Source organism: Salvelinus alpinus, chromosome 4 (genome assembly GCF_045679555.1).
Source record: "Salvelinus alpinus chromosome 4, SLU_Salpinus.1, whole genome shotgun sequence".
Taxonomy (NCBI): Eukaryota; Metazoa; Chordata; class Actinopteri; order Salmoniformes; family Salmonidae; genus Salvelinus; species Salvelinus alpinus.
In genome coordinates this window covers 102637709-102664175 of record NC_092089.1, presented here as the reverse complement: position 1 = coordinate 102664175, position 26467 = coordinate 102637709, and the positions used below count along the sequence as shown (strand labels likewise).

General features: G+C 43.7%; 1 protein-coding gene across 1 annotated transcript in view; it reads right to left on the bottom strand.

Annotated features, from left to right (window-relative positions):
• LOC139574868 (plastin-3-like) overlaps positions 1-26467 on the bottom strand; it is a 109031-nt gene that overhangs the window by 57618 nt on the left and 24946 nt on the right. The window contains exons 5-6 of the mRNA XM_071399835.1: positions 3121-3256; positions 2903-2984 (exon numbers count right to left, since the gene is read on the bottom strand). Of these exons, the coding sequence (XP_071255936.1) occupies positions 2903-2984; positions 3121-3256 (218 nt within the window). The remainder of the gene's footprint in view (positions 1-2902; positions 2985-3120; positions 3257-26467) is intronic.

Genomic DNA, 26467 nt, shown 5'->3' with positions numbered 1-26467 from the left:
TCAAAGAGGGAGCGCAGCAGGAGAAGCTCTCTCTTGAGGAAGACTCCCCGGCCCCGAGCGAGTCAGACCAGACCTCTTCCTTAAACAACTACACAGACCGGCAACCTCAAGCAGAAAGTCAACCTCCCAGCACAGAGCATTACTCCCTCATTGAAATGTAGGATACATTCCCCCAGCTGGAGGTAAGACAGGTGGAGCTGGAACAGCAGGTGAACACACTCCAGTCAGAACAGATCCAGACAACAGTCCAACACAACACCCTGGCCATCTAGGCAGAGTTGCAAAGAAAAAGCCATATCTCAGACTGGCCAAGAAAAATAAAAGATTAAGATGGGCAAAAGAACACAGACACTGGACAGAGGAACTCTGCCTAGAAGGCCAGCATTCCGGAGTCGCCTCTTCACTGTTGACGTTGAGACTGGTGTTTTGTGGGTACTATTTAATGAAGCTGCCAGTTGAGGACTTGTGAGGCGTCTGTTTCTCAAACTAGACACTCTAATGTACTTGTCCTCTTGCTCAGTTGTGCACCGGGGCCTCCAGCTCCTCTTTCTATTATGGTTATAGCCAGTTCGCGCTGTTCTGTGAAGGGAGTAGTACACAGCGCTGTACAAGATCTTCCATTTCTTGGCAATTTCATTTCTCAGAACAAGAATAGACTGACGAGTTTCAGAAGAAAGTGCTTTGTTTCTGTCCATTTTGAGCCTGTAATCAAACCCACAAATGCTGATGCTCCAGATACTCAACTAGTCTCAAGAAGGCCAGTTTTATTGCTTCTTTAATCAGAACAACAGTTTTCAGCTGTGCTAACATAATTGCAAAAGGGTTTTCTAATGATCAGTTAGCCTTTTAAAATGATAAACTTGGATTAGCTAACACAACGTGTCATTGGAACACAGGAGTGATGGTTGCTGATAATGGGCCTCTGTACGCCTATGTAGATATTCCATAAAAAATCAGCCGTTTCCAGCTACGATAGTCATTTACAACATTAACCATGTCTACACTGTGTTTCTGATCGATTTGGTGTTATTTTAATGGACAGAAAATGTGCCTTTCTTTTAAAAACAAGGACATTTCTAAGTGACCCCAAACTTTTCTAATGTAGTGTATATACAGTACCAGTCAAACGGTTGGACACACCTACTCATTCAAGGATTTTTCTTTTTTTACTATTTTCTAGATTGTAGAATAATAGTGAAGACATCAACACTATGAAATAACACATATAGACTCATGTATTTACCAAAAAAGTGTTAAACAAATCAAAATATATTTTATATTTGAGATTCTTCAAAGTAGCCACCCTTAGCCTTGATGACAGCTTTGCACACTCTTGGCATTCTCTCAACCAGCTTCATGAGGTAGTCACCTGGAACGCATTTCAATCGACAGGTGTGCCTTGTTAAAAGTTAATTTGTGGAATGTATTTCCTTCTTAATGCATTTAGAGCTCTTGGACCCACCTAAATAGTGACGGGGGTTAGAGCTCTTGGACCCACCTGTATAGTGAAGGGGGTTAGAGCTCTTGGACCCACCTGTATAGTGAAGGGGGTTAGAGCTCTTGGACTCACCTGTATAGTGAAGGGAATTAGAGCTCTTGGACCCACCTGTATAGTGAAGGGGGTTAGAGCTCTTGGACCCACCTGTATAGTGAAGGGGGTTAGAGCTCTTTAACCCACCTGTACAGTGAAGGGAATTAGAGCTCTTGGACCCACCTGTATAGTGAAGGGGGTTAGAGCTCTTGGACCCACCTGTATAGTGAAGGGAATTAGAGCTCTTGGACCCACCTGTATAGTGAAGGGGGTTAGAGCTCTTTAACCCACCTGTACAGTGAAGGGAATTAGAGCTCTTGGACCCACCTGTATAGTGAAGGGGGTTAGAGCTCTTGGACCCACCTGTATAGTGAAGGGAATTAGAGCTCTTGGACCCACCTGTATAGTGAAGGGGGTTAGAGCTCTTGGACCCACCTGTATAGTGAAGGGAATTAGAGCTCTTGGACCCACCTGTATAGTGAAGGGGGTTAGAGCTCTTGGACCCACCTGTATAGTGAAGGGGGTTAGAGCTCTTGGACCCACCTGTATAGTGAAGGGGGTTAGAGCTCTTGGACCCACCTGTATAGTGAAGGGAAATAGAGCTCTTGGACCCACCTGTATAGTGAAGGGAGTTAGAGCTCTTGGACCCACCTGTATAGTGAAGGGGGTTAGAGCTCTTGGACCCACCTGTACAGTGAAGGGAATTAGAGCTCTTGGACCCACCTGTATAGTGAAGAGGGTTAGAGCTCTTGGACCCACCTGTATAGTGAAGGGGGTTAGAGCTCTTGGACTCACCTGTATAGTGAAGGGGGTTAGAGCTCTTGGACCCACCTGTATAGTGAAGGGGGTTAGAGCTCTTGGACCCACCTGTACAGTGAAGGGGGTTAGAGCTCTTGGACCCACCTGTATAGTGAAGGGAATTAGAGCTCTTGGACCCACCTGTACAGTGAAGGGGGTTAGAGCTCTTGGACCCACCTGTACAGTGAAGGGGGTTAGAGCTCTTGGACCCACCTGTACAGTGAAGGGGGTTAGAGCTCTTGGACCCACCTGTATAGTGAAGGGGGTTAGAGCTCTTGGACCCACCTGTACAGTGAAGGGGGTTAGAGCTCTTGGACCCACCTGTATAGTGAAGGGAATTAGAGCTCTTGGACCCACCTGTACAGTGAAGGGGGTTAGAGCTCTTGGACCCACCTGTACAGTGAAGGGGGTTAGAGCTCTTGGACCCACCTGTACAGTGAAGGGGGTTAGAGCTCTTGGACCCACCTGTATAGTGAAGGGGGTTAGAGCTCTTGGACCCACCTGTACAGTGAAGGGGGTTAGAGCTCTTGGACCCACCTGTATAGTGAAGGGAATTAGAGCTCTTGGACCCACCTGTACAGTGAAGGGGGTGAGCTTCTTCTTATTGATGGTTCTCTCATCAATGGTGTCTGGGACTGACAGGTTGATCATCTTACTGCAGGACAACAGGAGAGACAGACATTGCAGTCAACTGGTAGGGATGGTGGTGTTAAACCTAATTGTTCCTGTATGTCGCGGTGGTTAAGAGTGTCTGATAAGACGACAGAAAAACAATGTGTGTGTGTTCTCACCAGAGGACGATGCCGTCTCCTACCGCAGTGAACAGACTGTTGGGGGTGTTGGGGTTCATAGGGAGGACGTGTTTACAGTCAGGGTCCTTCTCCAGCGCTGCATTGATCCAGTTAACAAACGCATAACGCTCCTCCTCTACAAAACACACACACTGGGTTAAACAACTACACTGGGTTAAACAACCACACTGGGTTAATAACACAACCACACTGGGGGTTAATAACACAACCACACTGGGTTAATAACACAACCACACTGGGTTAATAACACAACCACACTGGGTTAATAACACAACCACACTGGGTTAATAACACAACCACACTGGGGGTTAATAACACAACCACACTGGGGGTTAATAACACAACCACACTGGGTTAATAACACAACCACACTGGGGGTTAATAACACAACCACACTGGGTTAATAACACAACCACACTGGGGGTTAATAACACAACCACACTGGGTTAATAACACAACCACACTGGGTTAATAACACAACAACACTGGGGGTTAATAACACAACCACACTGGGGGTTAATAACACAACCACACTGGGTTAATAACACAACCACACTGGGTTAATAACACACCCACACTGGGGGTTAATAACACAACCACACTGGGTTAATAACACAACCACACTGGGGGTTAATAACACAACCACACTGGGGGTTAATAACACAACCACACTGGGGGTTAATAACACAACCACACTGGGGGTTAATAACACAACCACACTGGGGGTTAATAACACAACCACACTGGGGGTTAATAACACAACCACACTGGGTTAATAACACAACCACACTGGGTTAATAACACACCCACACTGGGGGTTAATAACACAACCACACTGGGGATTAATAACACAACCACACTGGGGGTTAATAACACAACCACACTGGGTTAATAACACAACCACACTGGGGGTTAATAACACAACCACACTGGGGGTTAATAACACAACCACACTGGGGGTTAATAACACAACCACACTGGGTTAATAACACAACCACACTGGGGGTTAATAACACAACCACACTGGGGGTTAATAACACAACCACACTGGGGGTTAACAACACAACCACACTGGGTTAATAACACAACCACACTGGGGGTTAATAACACAACTACACTGGGGGTTAATAACACAACCACACTGGGTTAATAACACAACCACACTGGGGGTTAATAACACAACCACACTGGGGGTTAATAACACAACCACACTGGGTTAATAACAAAACCACACTGGGTTAATAACACAACCACACTGGGGGTTAATAACACAACCACACTGGGGGTTAATAACACAACCACACTGGGGGTTAATAACACAACCACACTGGGGGTTAATAACACAACCACACTGGGTTAATAACACAACCACACTGGGGGTTAATAACACAACCACACTGGGTTAATAACATAACTACACTGGGGGTTAATAACACAACTACACTGGGTTAATAACACAACCACACTGGGGGTTAATAACACAACCACACTGGGGGTTAATAACACAACCACACTGGGTTAATAACACAACCACACTGGGTTAATAACACAACTACACTGGGGGTTAATAACACAACCACACTGGGTTAATAACACAACCACACTGGAGGTTAATAACACAACCACACTGGGTTAATAACACAACCACACTGGGGGTTAATAACACAACCACACTGGGGGTTAATAACACAACCACACTGGGTTAATAACACAACCACACTGGGTTAATAACACAACCACACTGGTGGTTAATAACACAACCACACTGGGGGTTAATAACACAACCACACTGGGGGTTAATAACACAACTACACTGGGGGTTAATAACATAACCACACTGGGGGTTAATAACACAACCACACTGGGTTAATAACACAACCACACTGGGGGTTAATAACACAACCACACTGGGGGTTAATAACACAACCACACTGGGGGTTAATAACACAACCACACTGGGTTAATAACACAACCACACTGGGGGTTAATAACACAACCACACTGGGTTAATAACACAACCACACTGGGGGTTAATAACACAACCACACTGGGGGTTAATAACACAACCACACTGGGTTAATAACACAACCACACTGAGTTAATAACACAACCACACTGGGGGTTAATAACACAACCACACTGGGTTAATAACACAACCACACTGGGGGTTAATAACACAACCACACTGGGTTAATAACACAACCACACTGGGGGTTAATAACACAACCACACTGGGGGTTAATAACACAACCACACTGGGTTAATAACACAACCACACTGGGGGTTAATAACACAACCACACTGGGTTAATAACACAACCACACTGGGGGTTAATAACACAACCACACTGGGGGTTAATAACACAACCACACTGGGTTAATAACACAACCACACTGGGTTAATAACACAACTACACTGGGGGTTAATAACACAACCACACTGGGTTAATAACACAACCACACTGGGTTAATAACACAACCACACCGGGGGTTAATAACACAACCACACTGGGGGTTAATAACACAACCACACTGGGGGTTAATAACACAACCACACTGGGTTAATAACACAACCACACTGGGGGTTAATAACACAACCACACTGGGTTAATAACACAACCACACTGGGTTAATAACACAACCACACTGGGTTAATAACACAACCACACTGGGGGTTAATAACACAACTACACTGGGGGTTAATAAACACAACCACACTGGGGGTTAATAACACAACCACACTGGGGGTTAATAACACAACCACACTGGGTTAATAACACAACCAAACTGGGGGTTAATAACACAACCACACTGGGGGTTAATAACACAACCACACTGGGGGTTAATAACACAACCACACTGGGGGTTAATAACACAACTACACTGGGGGTTAATAAAACAACCACACTGGGTTAATAACACAACCACACTGGGTTAATAACACAACCACACTGGGGGTTAATAACACAACCACACTGGGTTAATAACACAACCACACTGGGGGTTAATAACACAACCACACTTGGGGTTAATAACACAACTACACTGGGGGTTAATAACACAACCACACTGGGTTAATAACACAACCACACTGGGTTAATAACACAACCACACTGGGGGTTAATAACACAACCACACTGGGTTAATAACACAACCACACTGGGGGTTAATAACACAACCACACTGGGGGTTAATAACACAACCACACTGTGGGTTAATAACACAACCACACTGGGGGTTAATAACACAACCACACTGGGGGTTAATAACACAACCACACTGGGGGTTAATAACACAACCACACTGGGTTAATAACACAACCACACTGGGGGTTAATAACACAACAACACTGGGTTAATAACACAACTACACTGGGGGTTAATAACACAACCACACTGGGTTAATAACACAACCACACTGGGGGTTAATAACACAACCACACTGGGTTAATAACACAACTACACTGGGGGTTAATAACACAACTACACTGGGTTAATAACACAACCACACTGGGGGTTAATAACAGAACCACACTGGGTTAATAACACAACCACACTGGGGGTTAATAACACAACCACACTGGGGGTTAATAACACAACCACACTGGGTTAATAACACAACTACACTGGGTTAATAACACAACCACACTGGGTTAATAACACAACCACACTGGGTTAATAACACAACCACACTGGGGGTTAATAACACAACCACACTGGGGGTTAATAACACAACCACACTGGGTTAATAACACAACCACACTGGGGGTTAATAACACAACCACACTGGGTTAATAACACAACCACACTGGGTTAATAACACAACAACACTGGGGGTTAATAACACAACCACACTGGGGGTTAATAACACAACCACACTGGGTTAATAACACAACCACACTGGGTTAATAACACAACCACACCGGGGGTTAATAACACAACCACACTGGGGGTTAATAACACAACCACACTGGGTTAATAACACAACCACACTGGGGGTTAATAACACAACCACACTGGGTTAATAACACAACTACACTGGGGGTTAATAACACAACCACACTGGGTTAATAACACAACCACACTGGGTTAATAACACAACCACACTGGGTTAATAACACAACCACACCGGGGGTTAATAACACAACCACACTGGGGGTTAATAACACAACCACACTGGGGGTTAATAACACAACCACACTGGGTTAATAACACAACCACACTGGGGGTTAATAACACAACCACACTGGGTTAATAACACAACCACACTGGGTTAATAACACAACCACACTGGGTTAATAACACAACCACACTGGGGGTTAATAACACAACTACACTGGGGGTTAATAAACACAACCACACTGGGGGTTAATAACACAACCACACTGGGGGTTAATAACACAACCACACTGGGGGTTAATAACACAACCACACTGGGTTAATAACACAACCAAACTGGGGGTTAATAACACAACCACACTGGGGGTTAATAACACAACCACACTGGGGGTTAATAACACAACCACACTGGGGGTTAATAACACAACTACACTGGGGGTTAATAAAACAACCACACTGGGTTAATAACACAACCACACTGGGTTAATAACACAACCACACTGGGGGTTAATAACACAACCACACTGGGTTAATAACACAACCACACTGGGGGTTAATCACACAACCACACTTGGGGTTAATAACACAACTACACTGGGGGTTAATAACACAACCACACTGGGTTAATAACACAACCACACTGGGTTAATAACACAACCACACTGGGGGTTAATAACACAACCACACTGGGTTAATAACACAACCACACGGGGGGTTAATAACACAACCACACTGGGGGTTAATAACACAACCACACTGTGGGTTAATAACACAACCACACTGGGGGTTAATAACACAACCACACTGGGGGTTAATAACACAACCACACTGGGTTAATAACACAACCACACTGGGGGTTAATAACACAACCACACTGGGTTAATAACACAACTACACTGGGGGTTAATAACACAACCACACTGGGTTAATAACACAACCACACTGGGGGTTAATAACACAACCACACTGGGTTAATAACACAACTACACTGGGGGTTAATAACACAACTACACTGGGTTAATAACACAACCACACTGGGGGTTAATAACAGAACCACACTGGGTTAATAACACAACCACACTGGGGGTTAATAACACAACCACACTGGGGGTTAATAACACAACCACACTGGGTTAATAACACAACTACACTGGGTTAATAACACAACCACACTGGGTTAATAACACAACCACACTGGGTTAATAACACAACCACACTGGGGGTTAATAACACAACCACACTGGGGGTTAATAACACAACCACACTGGGTTAATAACACAACCACACTGGGGGTTAATAACACAACCACACTGGGTTAATAACACAACCACACTGGGTTAATAACACAACAACACTGGGGGTTAATAACACAACCACACTGGGGGTTAATAACACAACCACACTGGGTTAATAACACAACCACACTGGGTTAATAACACACCCACACTGGGGGTTAATAACACAACCACACTGGGTTAATAACACAACCACACTGGGGGTTAATAACACAACCACACTGGGGGTTAATAACACAACCACACTGGGGGTTAATAACACAACCACACTGGGGGTTAATAACACAACCACACTGGGGGTTAATAACACAACCACACTGGGGGTTAATAACACAACCACACTGGGTTAATAACACAACCACACTGGGTTAATAACACACCCACACTGGGGGTTAATAACACAACCACACTGGGGATTAATAACACAACCACACTGGGGGTTAATAACACAACCACACTGGGTTAATAACACAACCACACTGGGGGTTAATAACACAACCACACTGGGGGTTAATAACACAACCACACTGGGGGTTAATAACACAACCACACTGGGTTAATAACACAACCACACTGGGGGTTAATAACACAACCACACTGGGGGTTAATAACACAACCACACTGGGGGTTAACAACACAACCACACTGGGTTAATAACACAACCACACTGGGGGTTAATAACACAACTACACTGGGGGTTAATAACACAACCACACTGGGTTAATAACACAACCACACTGGGGGTTAATAACACAACCACACTGGGGGTTAATAACACAACCACACTGGGTTAATAACAAAACCACACTGGGTTAATAACACAACCACACTGGGGGTTAATTACACAACAACACTGGGTTAATAACACAACCACACTGGGGGTTAATAACACAACCACACTGGGTTAATAACACAACCACACTGGGGGTTAATAACACAACCACACTGGGGGTTAATAACACAACCACACTGGGGGTTAATAACACAACCACACTGGGGGTTAATAACACAACCACACTGGGTTAATAACACAACCACACTGGGGGTTAATAACACAACCACACTGGGTTAATAACATAACTACACTGGGGGTTAATAACACAACTACACTGGGTTAATAACACAACCACACTGGGGGTTAATAACACAACCACACTGGGGGTTAATAACACAACCACACTGGGTTAATAACACAACCACACTGGGTTAATAACACAACTACACTGGGGGTTAATAACACAACCACACTGGGTTAATAACACAACCACACTGGGGGTTAATAACACAACCACACTGGGGGTTAATAACACAACCACACTGGGGGTTAATAACACAACCACACTGGGTTAATAACACAACCACACTGGGTTAATAACACAACCACACTGGTGGTTAATAACACAACCACACTGGGGGTTAATAACACAACCACACTGGGGGTTAATAACACAACTACACTGGGGGTAAATAACATAACCACACTGGGGGTTAATAACACAACCACACTGGGTTAATAACACAACCACACTGGGGGTTAATAACACAACCACACTGGGGGTTAATAACACAACCACACTGGGGGTTAATAACACAACCACACTGGGTTAATAACACAACCACACTGGGGGTTAATAACACAACCACACTGGGTTAATAACACAACCACACTGGGGGTTAATAACACAACCACACTGGGGGTTAATAACACAACCACACTGGGGGTTAATAACACAACCACACTGGGTTAATAACACAACCACACTGGGGGTTAATAACACAACCACACTGGGGGTTAATAACACAACCACACTGGGGGTTAATAACACAACCACACTGGGGGTTAATAACACAACCACACTGGGGGTTAATAACACAACCACACTGGGTTAATAACACAACCACACTGGGGGTTAATAACACAACCACACTGGGGGTTAATAACACAACCACACTGGGTTAATAACACAACCACACTGGGTTAATAACACAACTACACTGGGGGTTAATAACACAACCACACTGGGTTAATAACACAACCACACTGGGTTAATAACACAACCACACCGGGGGTTAATAACACAACCACACTGGGGGTTAATAACACAACCACACTGGGGGTTAATAACACAACCACACTGGGTTAATAACACAACCACACTGGGGGTTAATAACACAACCACACTGGGTTAATAACACAACCACACTGGGTTAATAACACAACCACACTGGGTTAATAACACAACCACACTGGGGGTTAATAACACAACTACACTGGGGGTTAATAAACACAACCACACTGGGGGTTAATAACACAACCACACTGGGGGTTAATAACACAACCACACTGGGGGTTAATAACACAACCACACTGGGTTAATAACACAACCAAACTGGGGGTTAATAACACAACCACACTGGGGGTTAATAACACAACCACACTGGGGGTTAATAACACAACCACACTGGGGGTTAATAACACAACCACACTGGGTTAATAACACAACCAAACTGGGGGTTAATAACACAACCACACTGGGGGTTAATAACACAACCACACTGGGGGTTAATAACACAACCACACTGGGGGTTAATAACACAACTACACTGGGGGTTAATAAAACAACCACACTGGGTTAATAACACAACCACACTGGGTTAATAACACAACCACACTGGGGGTTAATAACACAACCACACTGGGTTAATAACACAACCACACTGGGGGTTAATAACACAACCACACTTGGGGTTAATAACACAACTACACTGGGGGTTAATAACACAACCACACTGGGTTAATAACACAACCACACTGGGTTAATAACACAACCACACTGGGGGTTAATAACACAACCACACTGGGTTAATAACACAACCACACTGGGGGTTAATAACACAACCACACTGGGGGTTAATAACACAACCACACTGTGGGTTAATAACACAACCACACTGGGGGTTAATAACACAACCACACTGGGGGTTAATAACACAACCACACTGGGGGTTAATAACACAACCACACTGGGTTAATAACACAACCACACTGGGGGTTAATAACACAACCACACTGGGTTAATAACACAACTACACTGGGGGTTAATAACACAACCACACTGGGTTAATAACACAACCACACTGGGGGTTAATAACACAACCACACTGGGTTAATAACACAACTACACTGGGGGTTAATAACACAACTACACTGGGTTAATAACACAACCACACTGGGGGTTAATAACAGAACCACACTGGGTTAATAACACAACCACACTGGGGGTTAATAACACAACCACACTGGGGGTTAATAACACAACCACACTGGGTTAATAACACAACTACACTGGGTTAATAACACAACCACACTGGGTTAATAACACAACCACACTGGGTTAATAACACAACCACACTGGGGGTTAATAACACAACCACACTGGGGGTTAATAACACAACCACACTGGGGGTTAATAACACAACCACACTGGGGGTTAATAACACAACCACACTGGGTTAATAACACAACCACACTGGGGGTTAATAACACAACCACACTGGGGGTTAATAACACAACCACACTGGGTTAATAACACAACCACACTGGGTTAATAACACAACCACACTGGGGGTTAATAACACAACCACACTGGGGGTTAATAACACAACCACACTGGGGGTTAATAACACAACTACACTGGGGGTTAATAACACAACCACACTGGGTTAATAACACAACCACACTGGGTTAATAACACAACTACACTGGGTTAATAACACAACCACACTGGGGGTTAATAACACAACCACACTGGGTTAATAACACAACCACACTGGGGGTTAATAACACAACCACACTGGGGGTTAATAACACAACCACACTGGGGGTTAATAACACAACCACACTGGGGGTTAATAACACAACCACACTGGGGGTTAATAACACAAACACACTGGGTTAATAACACAAACACACTGGGTTAATAACACAACCACACTGGGGGTTAATAACACAACCACACTGGGTTAATAACACAACCACACTGGGGGTTAATAACACAACCACACTGGGTTAATAACACAACCACACTGGGTTAATAACACAACCACACTGGGGGTTAATAACACAACTACACTGGGGGTTAATAACACAACCACACTGGGTTAATAACACAACCACACTGGGGGTTAATAACACAACCACACTGGGGGTTAATAACACAACCACACTGGGTTAATAACAAAACCACACTGGGTTAATAACACAACCACACTGGGGGTTAATTACACAACAACACTGGGTTAATAACACAACCACACTGGGGGTTAATAACACAACCCCACTGGGTTAATAACACAACCACACTGGGGGTTAATAACACAACCACACTGGGGGTTAATAACACAACCACACTGGGGGTTAATAACACAACCACACTGGGGGTTAATAACACAACCACACTGGGTTAATAACACAACCACACTGGGGGTTAATAACACAACCACACTGGGTTAATAACATAACTACACTGGGGGTTAATAACACAACTACACTGGGTTAATAACACAACCACACTGGGGGTTAATAACACAACCACACTGGGGGTTAATAACACAACCACACTGGGTTAATAACACAACCACACTGGGTTAATAACACAACTACACTGGGGGTTAATAACACAACCACACTGGGTTAATAACACAACCACACTGGGGGTTAATAACACAACCACACTGGGGGTTAATAACACAACCACACTGGGGGTTAATAACACAACCACACTGGGTTAATAACACAACCACACTGGGTTAATAACACAACCACACTGGTGGTTAATAACACAACCACACTGGGGGTTAATAACACAACCACACTGGGGGTTAATAACACAACTACACTGGGGGTTAATAACATAACCACACTGGGGGTTAATAACACAACCACACTGGGTTAATAACACAACCACACTGGGGGTTAATAACACAACCACACTGGGGGTTAATAACACAACCACACTGGGGGTTAATAACACAACCACACTGGGTTAATAACACAACCACACTGGGGGTTAATAACACAACCACACTGGGGGTTAATAACACAACCACACTGGATTAATAACACAACCACACTGGGGGTTAATAACACAACCACACTGGGTTAATAACACAACCACACTGGGGGTTAATAACACAACCACACTGGGGGTTAATAACACAACCACACTGGGGGTTAATAACACAACCACACTGGGTTAATAACACAACCACACTGGGGGTTAATAACACAACCACACTGGGGGTTAATAACACAACCACACTGGGTTAATAACACAACCACACTGGGTTAATAACACAACTACACTGGGGGTTAATAACACAACCACACTGGGTTAATAACACAACCACACTGGGTTAATAACACAACCACACCGGGGGTTAATAACACAACCACACTGGGGGTTAATAACACAACCACACTGGGGGTTAATAACACAACCACACTGGGTTAATAACACAACCACACTGGGGGTTAATAACACAACCACACTGGGGGTTAATAACACAACCACACTGGGGGTTAATAACACAACCACACTGGGTTAATAACAAACCACACTGGGGGTTAATAACACAACCATACTGGGGGTTAATAACACAACCACACTGGGGGTTAATAACACAACCACACTGGGGGTTAATAACACAACCACACTGGGGGTTAATAACACAACTACACTGGGGGTTAATAACACAACCACACTGGGTTAATAACACAACCACACTGGGGGTTAATAACACAACCACACTGGGGGTTAATAACACAACCACACTGGGGGTTAATAACACAACCACACTGGGGGTTAATAACACAACCACACTGGGTTAATAACACAACCACACTGGGGGTTAATAACACAACCACACTGGGGGTTAATAACACAACCACACTGGGTTAATAACACAACCACACTGGGTTAATAACACAACCACACTGGGGGTTAATAACACAACCACACTGGGGGTTAATAACACAACCACACTGGGGGTTAATAACACAACTACACTGGGGGTTAATAACACAACCACACTGGGTTAATAACACAACCACACTGGGTTAATAACACAACTACACTGGGTTAATAACACAACCACACTGGGGGTTAATAACACAACCACACTGGGTTAATAACACAACCACACTGGGGGTTAATAACACAACCACACTGGGGGTTAATAACACAACCACACTGGGGGTTAATAACACAACCACACTGGGGGTTAATAACACAACCACACTGGGGGTTAATAACACAAACACACTGGGTTAATAACACAAACACACTGGGTTAATAACACAACCACACTGGGGGTTAATAACACAACCACACTGGGTTAATAACACAACCACACTGGGGGTTAATAACACAACCACACTGGGTTAATAACACAACCACACTTGGTTAATAACACAACCACACTGGGGGTTAATAACACAACTACACTGGGGGTTAATAACACAACCACACTGGGTTAATAACACAACCACACTGGGGGTTAATAACACAACCACACTGGGGGTTAATAACACAACCACACTGGGTTAATAACAAAACCACACTGGGTTAATAACACAACCACACTGGGGGTTAATTACACAACAACACTGGGTTAATAACACAACCACACTGGGGGTTAATAACACAACCCCACTGGGTTAATAACACAACCACACTGGGGGTTAATAACACAACCACACTGGGGGTTAATAACACAACCACACTGGGGGTTAATAACACAACCACACTGGGGGTTAATAACACAACCACACTGGGTTAATAACACAACCACACTGGGGGTTAATAACACAACCACACTGGGTTAATAACATAACTACACTGGGGGTTAATAACACAACTACACTGGGTTAATAACACAACCACACTGGGGGTTAATAACACAACCACACTGGGGGTTAATAACACAACCACACTGGGTTAATAACACAACCACACTGGGTTAATAACACAACTACACTGGGGGTTAATAACACAACCACACTGGGTTAATAACACAACCACACTGGGGGTTAATAACACAACCACACTGGGGGTTAATAACACAACCACACTGGGGGTTAATAACACAACCACACTGGGTTAATAACACAACCACACTGGGTTAATAACACAACCACACTGGTGGTTAATAACACAACCACACTGGGGGTTAATAACACAACCACACTGGGGGTTAATAACACAACTACACTGGGGGTTAATAACATAACCACACTGGGGGTTAATAACACAACCACACTGGGTTAATAACACAACCACACTGGGGGTTAATAACACAACCACACTGGGTTAATAACACAACCACACTGGGGGTTAATAACACAACCATACTGGGTTAATAACACAACCACACTGGGGGTTAATAACACAACCACACTGGGTTAATAACACAACCACACTGGGGGTTAATAACACAACCACACTGGGGGTTAATAACACAACCACACTGGGTTAATAACACAACCACACTGAGTTAATAACACAACCACACTGGGGGTTAATAACACAACCACACTGGATTAATAACACAACCACACTGGGGGTTAATAACACAACCACACTGGGTTAATAACACAACCACACTGGGGGTTAATAACACAACCACACTGGGGGTTAATAACACAACCACACTGGGGGTTAATAACACAACCACACTGGGGGTTAATAACACAACCACACTGGGTTAATAACACAACCACACTGGGGGTTAATAACACAACCACACTGGGGGTTAATAACACAACCACACTGGGTTAATAACACAACCACACTGGGTTAATAACACAACTACACTGGGGGTTAATAACACAACCACACTGGGTTAATAACACAACCACACTGGGTTAATAACACAACCACACCGGGGGTTAATAACACAACCACACTGGGGGTTAATAACACAACCACACTGGGGGTTAATAACACAACCACACTGGGTTAATAACACAACCACACTGGGGGTTAATAACACAACCACACTGGGTTAATAACACAACCACACTGGGTTAATAACACAACCACACTGGGTTAATAACACAACCACACTGGGGGTTAATAACACAACTACACTGGGGGTTAATAAACACAACCACACTGGGGGTTAATAACACAACCACACTGGGGGTTAATAACACAACCACACTGGGGGTTAATAACACAACCACACTGGGTTAATAACACAACCAAACTGGGGGTTAATAACACAACCACACTGGGGGTTAATAACACAACCACACTGGGGGTTAATAACACAACCACACTGGGGGTTAATAACACAACTACACTGGGGGTTAATAAAACAACCACACTGGGTTAATAACACAACCACACTGGGTTAATAACACAACCACACTGGGGGTTAATAACACAACCACACTGGGTTAATAACACAACCACACTGGGGGTTAATAACACAACCACACTTGGGGTTAATAACACAACTACACTGGGGGTTAATAACACAACCACACTGGGTTAATAACACAACCACACTGGGTTAATAACACAACCACACTGGGGGTTAATAACACAACCACACTGGGTTAATAACACAACCACACTGGGGGTTAATAACACAACCACACTGGGGGTTAATAACACAACCACACTGTGGGTTAATAACACAACCACACTGGGGGTTAATAACACAACCACACTGGGGGTTAATAACACAACCACACTGGGTTAATAACACAACCACACTGGGGGTTAATAACACAACCACACTGGGTTAATAACACAACTACACTGGGGGTTAATAACACAACCACACTGGGTTAATAACACAACCACACTGGGGGTTAATAACACAACCACACTGGGTTAATAACACAACTACACTGGGGGTTAATAACACAACTACACTGGGTTAATAACACAACCACACTGGGGGTTAATAACAAAACCACACTGGGTTAATAACACAACCACACTGGGGGTTAATAACACAACCACACTGGGGGTTAATAACACAACCACACTGGGTTAATAACACAACTACACTGGGTTAATAACACAACCACACTGGGTTAATAACACAACCACACTGGGGGTTAATAACACAACCACACTGGGGGTTAATAACACAACCACACTGGGGGTTAATAACACAACCACACTGGGTTAATAACAAACCACACTGGGGGTTAATAACACAACCATACTGGGGGTTAATAACACAACCACACTGGGGGTTAATAACACAACCACACTGGGGGTTAATAACACAACCACACTGGGGGTTAATAACACAACTACACTGGGGGTTAATAACACAACCACACTGGGTTAATAACACAACCACACTGGGGGTTAATAACACAACCACACTGGGGGTTAATAACACAACCACACTGGGGGTTAATAACACAACCACACTGGGGGTTAATAACACAACCACACTGGGTTAATAACACAACCACACTGGGGGTTAATAACACAACCACACTGGGGGTTAATAACACAACCACACTGGGTTAATAACACAACCACACTGGGTTAATAACACAACCACACTGGGGGTTAATAACACAACCACACTGGGGGTTAATAACACAACCACACTGGGGGTTAATAACACAACTACACTGGGGGTTAATAACACAACCACACTGGGTTAATAACACAACCACACTGGGTTAATAACACAACTACACTGGGTTAATAACACAACCACACTGGGGGTTAATAACACAACCACACTGGGTTAATAACACAACCACACTGGGGGTTAATAACACAACCACACTGGGGGTTAATAACACAACCACACTGGGGGTTAATAACACAACCACACTGGGGGTTAATAACACAACCACACTGGGGGTTAATAACACAAACACACTGGGTTAATAACACAAACACACTGGGTTAATAACACAACCACACTGGGGGTTAATAACACAACCACACTGGGTTAATAACACAACCACACTGGGGGTTAATAACACAACCACACTGGGTTAATAACACAACCACACTGGGTTAATAACACAACCACACTGGGGGTTAATAACACAACCACACTGGGTTAATAACACAACCACACGGGGTTAATAACACAACCACACTGGGTTAATAACACAACTACACTGGGTTAATAACACAACCACACTGGGGGTTAATAACACAACCACACTGGGTTAATAACACAACCACACTGGGGGTTAATAACACAACCACACTGGGGGTTAATAACACAACTACACTGGGGGTTAATAACACAACCACACTGGGGGTTAATAACACAACCACACTGGGGGTTAATAACACAACCACACTGGGGGTTAATAACACAACCACACTGGGGGTTAATAACACAACCACACTGGGTTAATAACACAACCACACGGGGTTAATAACACAACCACACTGGGTTAATAACACAACTACACTGGGTTAATAACACAACCACACTGGTGGTTAATAACACAACCACACTGGGTTAATAACACAACCACACTGGGTTAATAACACAACCACACTGGGGGTTAATAACACAACCACACTGGGGGTTAATAACACAACCACACTGGGTTAATAACACAACCACACTGGGTTAATAACACAACCACACTGGGTTAATAACACAACCACACTGGGGGTTAATAACACAACCACACTGGGTTAATAACACAACCACACTGGGTTAATAACACAACCACACTGGGGGTTAATAACACAACCACACTGGGTTAATAACACAACCACACTGGGTTAATAACACAACCACACTGGGTTAATAACACAACCACACTGGGTTTATAACACAACCACACTGGGTTAATAACACAACCACACTGGGGGTTAATAACACAACTACACTGGGTTAATAACACAACCACACTGGGGGTTAATAACACAACCACACTGGGTTAATAACACAACCACACTGGGGGTTAATAACACAACCACACTGGGGGTTAGTAACACAACCACACTGGGGGTTAATAACACAACAACACTGTGTTAATAACACAACCACACTGGGGGTTAATAACACAACCACACTGGGGGTTAATAACACAACCACACTGGGTTAATAACACAACCACACTGGGGGTTAATAACACAACTACACTGGGTTAATAACACAACCACACTGGGGGTTAATAACACAACTACACTGGGTTAATAACACAACCACACTGGGGGTTAATAACACAACCACACTGGGGGTTAATAACACAACCACACTGGGGGTTAATAACACAACCACACTGGGTTAATAACACAACCACACTTGGGGTTAATAACACAACCACACGGGGGGTTAATAACACAACCACACTGGGGGTTAATAACACAACTACACTGGGGGTTAATAACACAACAACACTGGGTTAATAACACAACCACACTGGGGGTTAATAACACAACCACACTGGGTTAATAACACAACCACACTGGGGGTTAATAACACAACTACACTGGGTTAATAACACAACCACACTGGGGGTTAATAACACAACTACACTGGGTTAATAACACAACCACACTGGGGGTTAATAACACAACCACACTGGGGGTTAATAACACTACTACACTGGGGGTTAATAACACAACCACACAGGGGGTTAATAACACTACTACACTGGGGGTTAATAACACAACCACACTGGGGGTTAATAACACTACTACACTGGGGGTTAATAACACAACCACACTGGGGGTTAATAACACAACCACACTGGGGGTTAATAACACAACCACACTGGGTTAATAACACAACCACACTGGGGGTTAATAACACAACCACACTGGGGGTTAATAACACAACCACACTGGGGGTTAATAACACAACCACACTGGGTTAATAACACAACCACACTGGGGGTTAATAACACAACCACACTGGGGGTTAATAACACAACCACACTGGGGGTTAATAACACGACCACACTTGGTTAATAACACAACCACACTGGGTTAATAACACAACCACACTGGGGGTTAATAACACAACTACACTGGGTTAATAACACAACCACACTGGGTTAATAACACAACCACACTGGGGGTTAATAACACAACCACACTGGGGGTTAATAACACAACTACACTGGGTTAATAACACAACCACACTGGGTTAATAACACAACCACACTGGGTTAATAACACAACCACACTGGGGGTTAATAACACAACCACACTGGGTTAATAACACAACCACACTGGGGGTTAATAACACAACTACACTGGGTTAATAACACAACCACACTGGGGGTTAATAACACAACCACACTGGGGGTTAATAACACTACTACACTGGGGGTTAATAACACAACCACACTGGGGGTTAATAACACTACTACACTGGGGGTTAATAACACAACCACACAGGGGGTTAATAACACTACTACACTGGGGGTTAATAACACAACCACACTGGGGGTTAATAACACTACTACACTGGGGGTTAATAACACAACCACACTGGGGGTTAATAACACAACCACACTGGGGGTTAATAACACAACCACACTGGGTTAATAACACAACCACACTGGGGGTTAATAACACAACCACACTGGGGGTTAATAACACAACCACACTGGGGGTTAATAACACAACCACACTGAGTTAATAACACAACCACACTGGGGGTTAATAACACAACCACACTGGGGGTTAATAACACAACCACACTGGGGGTTAATAACACGACCACACTTGGTTAATAACACAACCACACTGGGTTAATAACACAACCACACTGGGGGTTAATAACACAACTACACTGGGTTAATAACACAACCACACTGGGTTAATAACACAACCACACTGGGGGTTAATAACACAACCACACTGGGGGTTAATAACACAACTACACTGGGTTAATAACACAACCACACTGGGTTAATAACACAACCACACTGGGTTAATAACACAACCACACTGGGGGTTAATAACACAACCACACTGGGTTAATAACACAACCACACTGGGGGTTAATAACACAACTACACTGGGTTAATAACACAACCACACTGGGGGTTAATAACACAACTACACTGGGTTAATAACACAACCACACTGGGGGTTAATAACACAACCACACTGGGGGTTAATAACACAACCACACTGGGTTAATAACACAACCACACTGGGGGTTAATAACACAACCACACTGGGGGTTAATAACACAACCACACTGGGGGTTAATAACACAACTACACTGGAGGTTAATTACACAACCACACTGGGTTAATAACACAACCACACTGGGGGTTAATAACACAACCACACTGGGTTAATAACACAACCACACTGGGGGTTAATAACACAACTACACTGGGTTAATAACACAACCACACTGGGGGTTAATAACACAACTACACTGGGTTAATAACACAACCACACTGGGGGTTAATAACACAACCACACTGGGGGTTAATAACACTACTACACTGTGGGTTAATAACACAACCACACTGGGGGTTAATAACACTACTACACTGGGGGTTAATAACACAACCACACAGGGGGTTAATAACACGACTACACTGGGGGTTAATAACACAACCACACTGGGGGTTAATAACACCACTACACTGGGGGTTAATAACACAACCACACTGGGGGTTAATAACACAACCACACTGGGGGTTAATAACACAACCACACTGGGTTAATAACACAACCACACTGGGGGTTAATAACACAACCACACTGGGGGTTAATAACACAACCACACTGGGGGTTAATAACACAACCACACTGGGTTAATAACACAACCACACTGGGGGTTAATAACACAACCACACTGGGGGTTAATAACACAACCACACTGGGGGTTAATAACACGACCACACTTGGTTAATAACACAACCACACTGGGTTAATAACACAACCACACTGGGGGTTAATAACACAACCACACTGGGTTAATAACACAACCACACTGGGGGTTAATAACACAACCACACTGGGGGTTAATAACACAACCACACTGGGTTAATAACACAACCACACTGGGGGTTAATAACACAACCACACTGGGGGTTAATAACACAACCACACTGGGGGTTAATAACACAACCACACTGGGTTAATAACACAACCACACTGGGGGTTAATAACACAACCACACTGGGGGTTAATAACACAACCACACTGGGGGTTAATAACACGACCACACTTGGTTAATAACACAACCACACTGGGTTAATAACACAACCACACTGGGGGTTAATAACACAACTACACTGGGTTAATAACACAACCACACTGGGTTAATAACACAACCACACTGGGGGTTAATAACACAACCACACTGGGGGTTAATAACACAACTACACTGGGTTAATAACACAACCACACTGGGTTAATAACACAACCACACTGGGTTAATAACACAACCACACTGGGGGTTAATAACACAACCACACTGGGTTAATAACACAACCACACTGGGGGTTAATAACACAACTACACTGGGTTAATAACACAACCACACTGGGGGTTAATAACACAACCACACTGGGGGTTAATAACACTACTACACTGGGGGTTAATAACACAACCACACTGGGGGTTAATAACACTACTACACTGGGGGTTAATAACACAACCACACAGGGGGTTAATAACACTACTACACTGGGGGTTAATAACACAACCACACTGGGGGTTAATAACACTACTACACTGGGGGTTAATAACACAACCACACTGGGGGTTAATAACACAACCACACTGGGGGTTAATAACACAACCACACTGGGTTAATAACACAACCACACTGGGGGTTAATAACACAACCACACTGGGGGTTAATAACACAACCACACTGGGGGTTAATAACACAACCACACTGAGTTAATAACACAACCACACTGGGGGTTAATAACACAACCACACTGGGGGTTAATAACACAACCACACTGGGGGTTAATAACACGACCACACTTGGTTAATAACACAACCACACTGGGTTAATAACACAACCACACTGGGGGTTAATAACACAACTACACTGGGTTAATAACACAACCACACTGGGTTAATAACACAACCACACTGGGGGTTAATAACACAACCACACTGGGGGTTAATAACACAACTACACTGGGTTAATAACACAACCACACTGGGTTAATAACACAACCACACTGGGTTAATAACACAACCACACTGGGGGTTAATAACACAACCACACTGGGTTAATAACACAACCACACTGGGGGTTAATAACACAACTACACTGGGTTAATAACACAACCACACTGGGGGTTAATAACACAACTACACTGGGTTAATAACACAACCACACTGGGGGTTAATAACACAACCACACTGGGGGTTAATAACACAACCACACTGGGGGTTAATAACACAACCACACTGGGTTAATAACACAACCACACTGGGGGTTAATAACACAACCACACTGGGGGTTAATAACACAACCACACTGGGGGTTAATAACACAACTACACTGGAGGTTAATAACACAACCACACTGGGTTAATAACACAACCACACTGGGGGTTAATAACACAACCACACTGGGTTAATAACACAACCACACTGGGGGTTAATAACACAACTACACTGGGTTAATAACACAACCACACTGGGGGTTAATAACACAACTACACTGGGTTAATAACACAACCACACTGGGGGTTAATAACACAACCACACTGGGGGTTAATAACACTACTACACTGTGGGTTAATAACACAACCACACTGGGGGTTAATAACACTACTACACTGGGGGTTAATAACACAACCACACAGGGGGTTAATAACACTACTACACTGGGGGTTAATAACACAACCACACTGGGGGTTAATAACACTACTACACTGGGGGTTAATAACACAACCACACTGGGGGTTAATAACACAACCACACTGGGGGTTAATAACACAACCACACTGGGTTAATAACACAACCACACTGGGGGTTAATAACACAACCACACTGGGGGTTAATAACACAACCACACTGGGGGTTAATAACACAACCACACTGGGTTAATAACACAACCACACTGGGGGTTAATAACACAACCACACTGGGGGTTAATAACACAACCACACTGGGGGTTAATAACACGACCACACTTGGTTAATAACACAACCACACTGGGTTAATAACACAACCACACTGGGGGTTAATAACACAACCACACTGGGTTAATAACACAACCACACTGGGTTAATAACACAACCACACTGGGGGTTAATAACACAACCACACTGGGGGTTAATAACACAACTACACTGGGTTAATAACACAACCACACTGGGTTAATAACACAACCACACTGGGTTAATAACACAACCACACTGGGGGTTAATAACACAACCACACTGGGTTAATAACACAACCACACTGGGGGTTAATAACACAACTACACTGGGTTAATAACACAACCACACTGGGTTAATAACACAACCACACTGGGGGTTAATAACACAACCACACTGGGTTAATAACACAACCACACTGGGGGTTAATAACACAACCACACCGGGGGTTAATAACACAACCACACTGGGTTAATAACACAACAACACTGGGGGTTAATAACACAACCACACTGGGTTAATAACACAACCACACTGGGGGTTAATAACACAACCACACTGGGGGTTAATAACACAACCACACTGGGGGTTAATAACACAACTACACTGGGGGTTAATAACACAACCACACTGGGTTAATAACACAACCACACTGGGTTAATAACACAACCACACTGGGTTAATAACACAACCACACTGGGGGTTAATAACACAACTACACTGGGTTAATAACACAACCACACTGGGGGTTAATAACACAACCACCCTGGGTTAATAACACAACCACACTGGGGGTTAATAACACAACCACACTGGGGGTTAATAACACAACCACACTGGGGGTTAATAACACAACAACACTGGGTTAATAACACAACCACACTGGGGGTTAATAACACAACCACACTGGGGGTTAATAACACAACCACACTGGGTTAATAACACAACCACACTGGGGGTTAATAACACAACTACACTGGGTTAATAACACAACCACACTGGGGGTTAATAACACAACTACACTGGGTTAATAACACAACCACACTGGGGGTTAATAACACAACCACACTGGGGGTTAATAACACAACCACACTGGGGGTTAATAACACAACCACACTGGGTTAATAACACAACCACACTGGGGGTTAATAACACAACCACACTGGGGGTTAATAACACAACCACACTGGGGGTTAATAACACAACTACACTGGGGGTTAATAACACAACAACACTGGGTTAATAACACAACCACACTGGGGGTTAATAACACAACCACACTGGGTTAATAACACAACCACACTGGGGGTTAATAACACAACTACACTGGGTTAATAACACAACCACACTGGGGGTTAATAACACAACTACACTGGGTTAATAACACAACCACACTGGGGGTTAATAACACAACCACACTGGGGGTTAATAACACTACTACACTGGGGGTTAATAACACAACCACACTGGGGGTTAATAACACTACTACACTGGGGGTTAATAACACAACCACACAGGGGGTTAATAACACTACTACACTGGGGGTTAATAACACAACCACACTGGGGGTTAATAACACTACTACACTGGGGGTTAATAACACAACCACACTGGGGGTTAATAACACAACCACACTGGGGGTTAATAACACAACCACACTGGGTTAATAACACAACCACACTGGGGGTTAATAACACAACCACACTGGGGGTTAATAACACAACCACACTGGGGGTTAATAACACAACCACACTGGGTTAATAACACAACCACACTGGGGGTTAATAACAC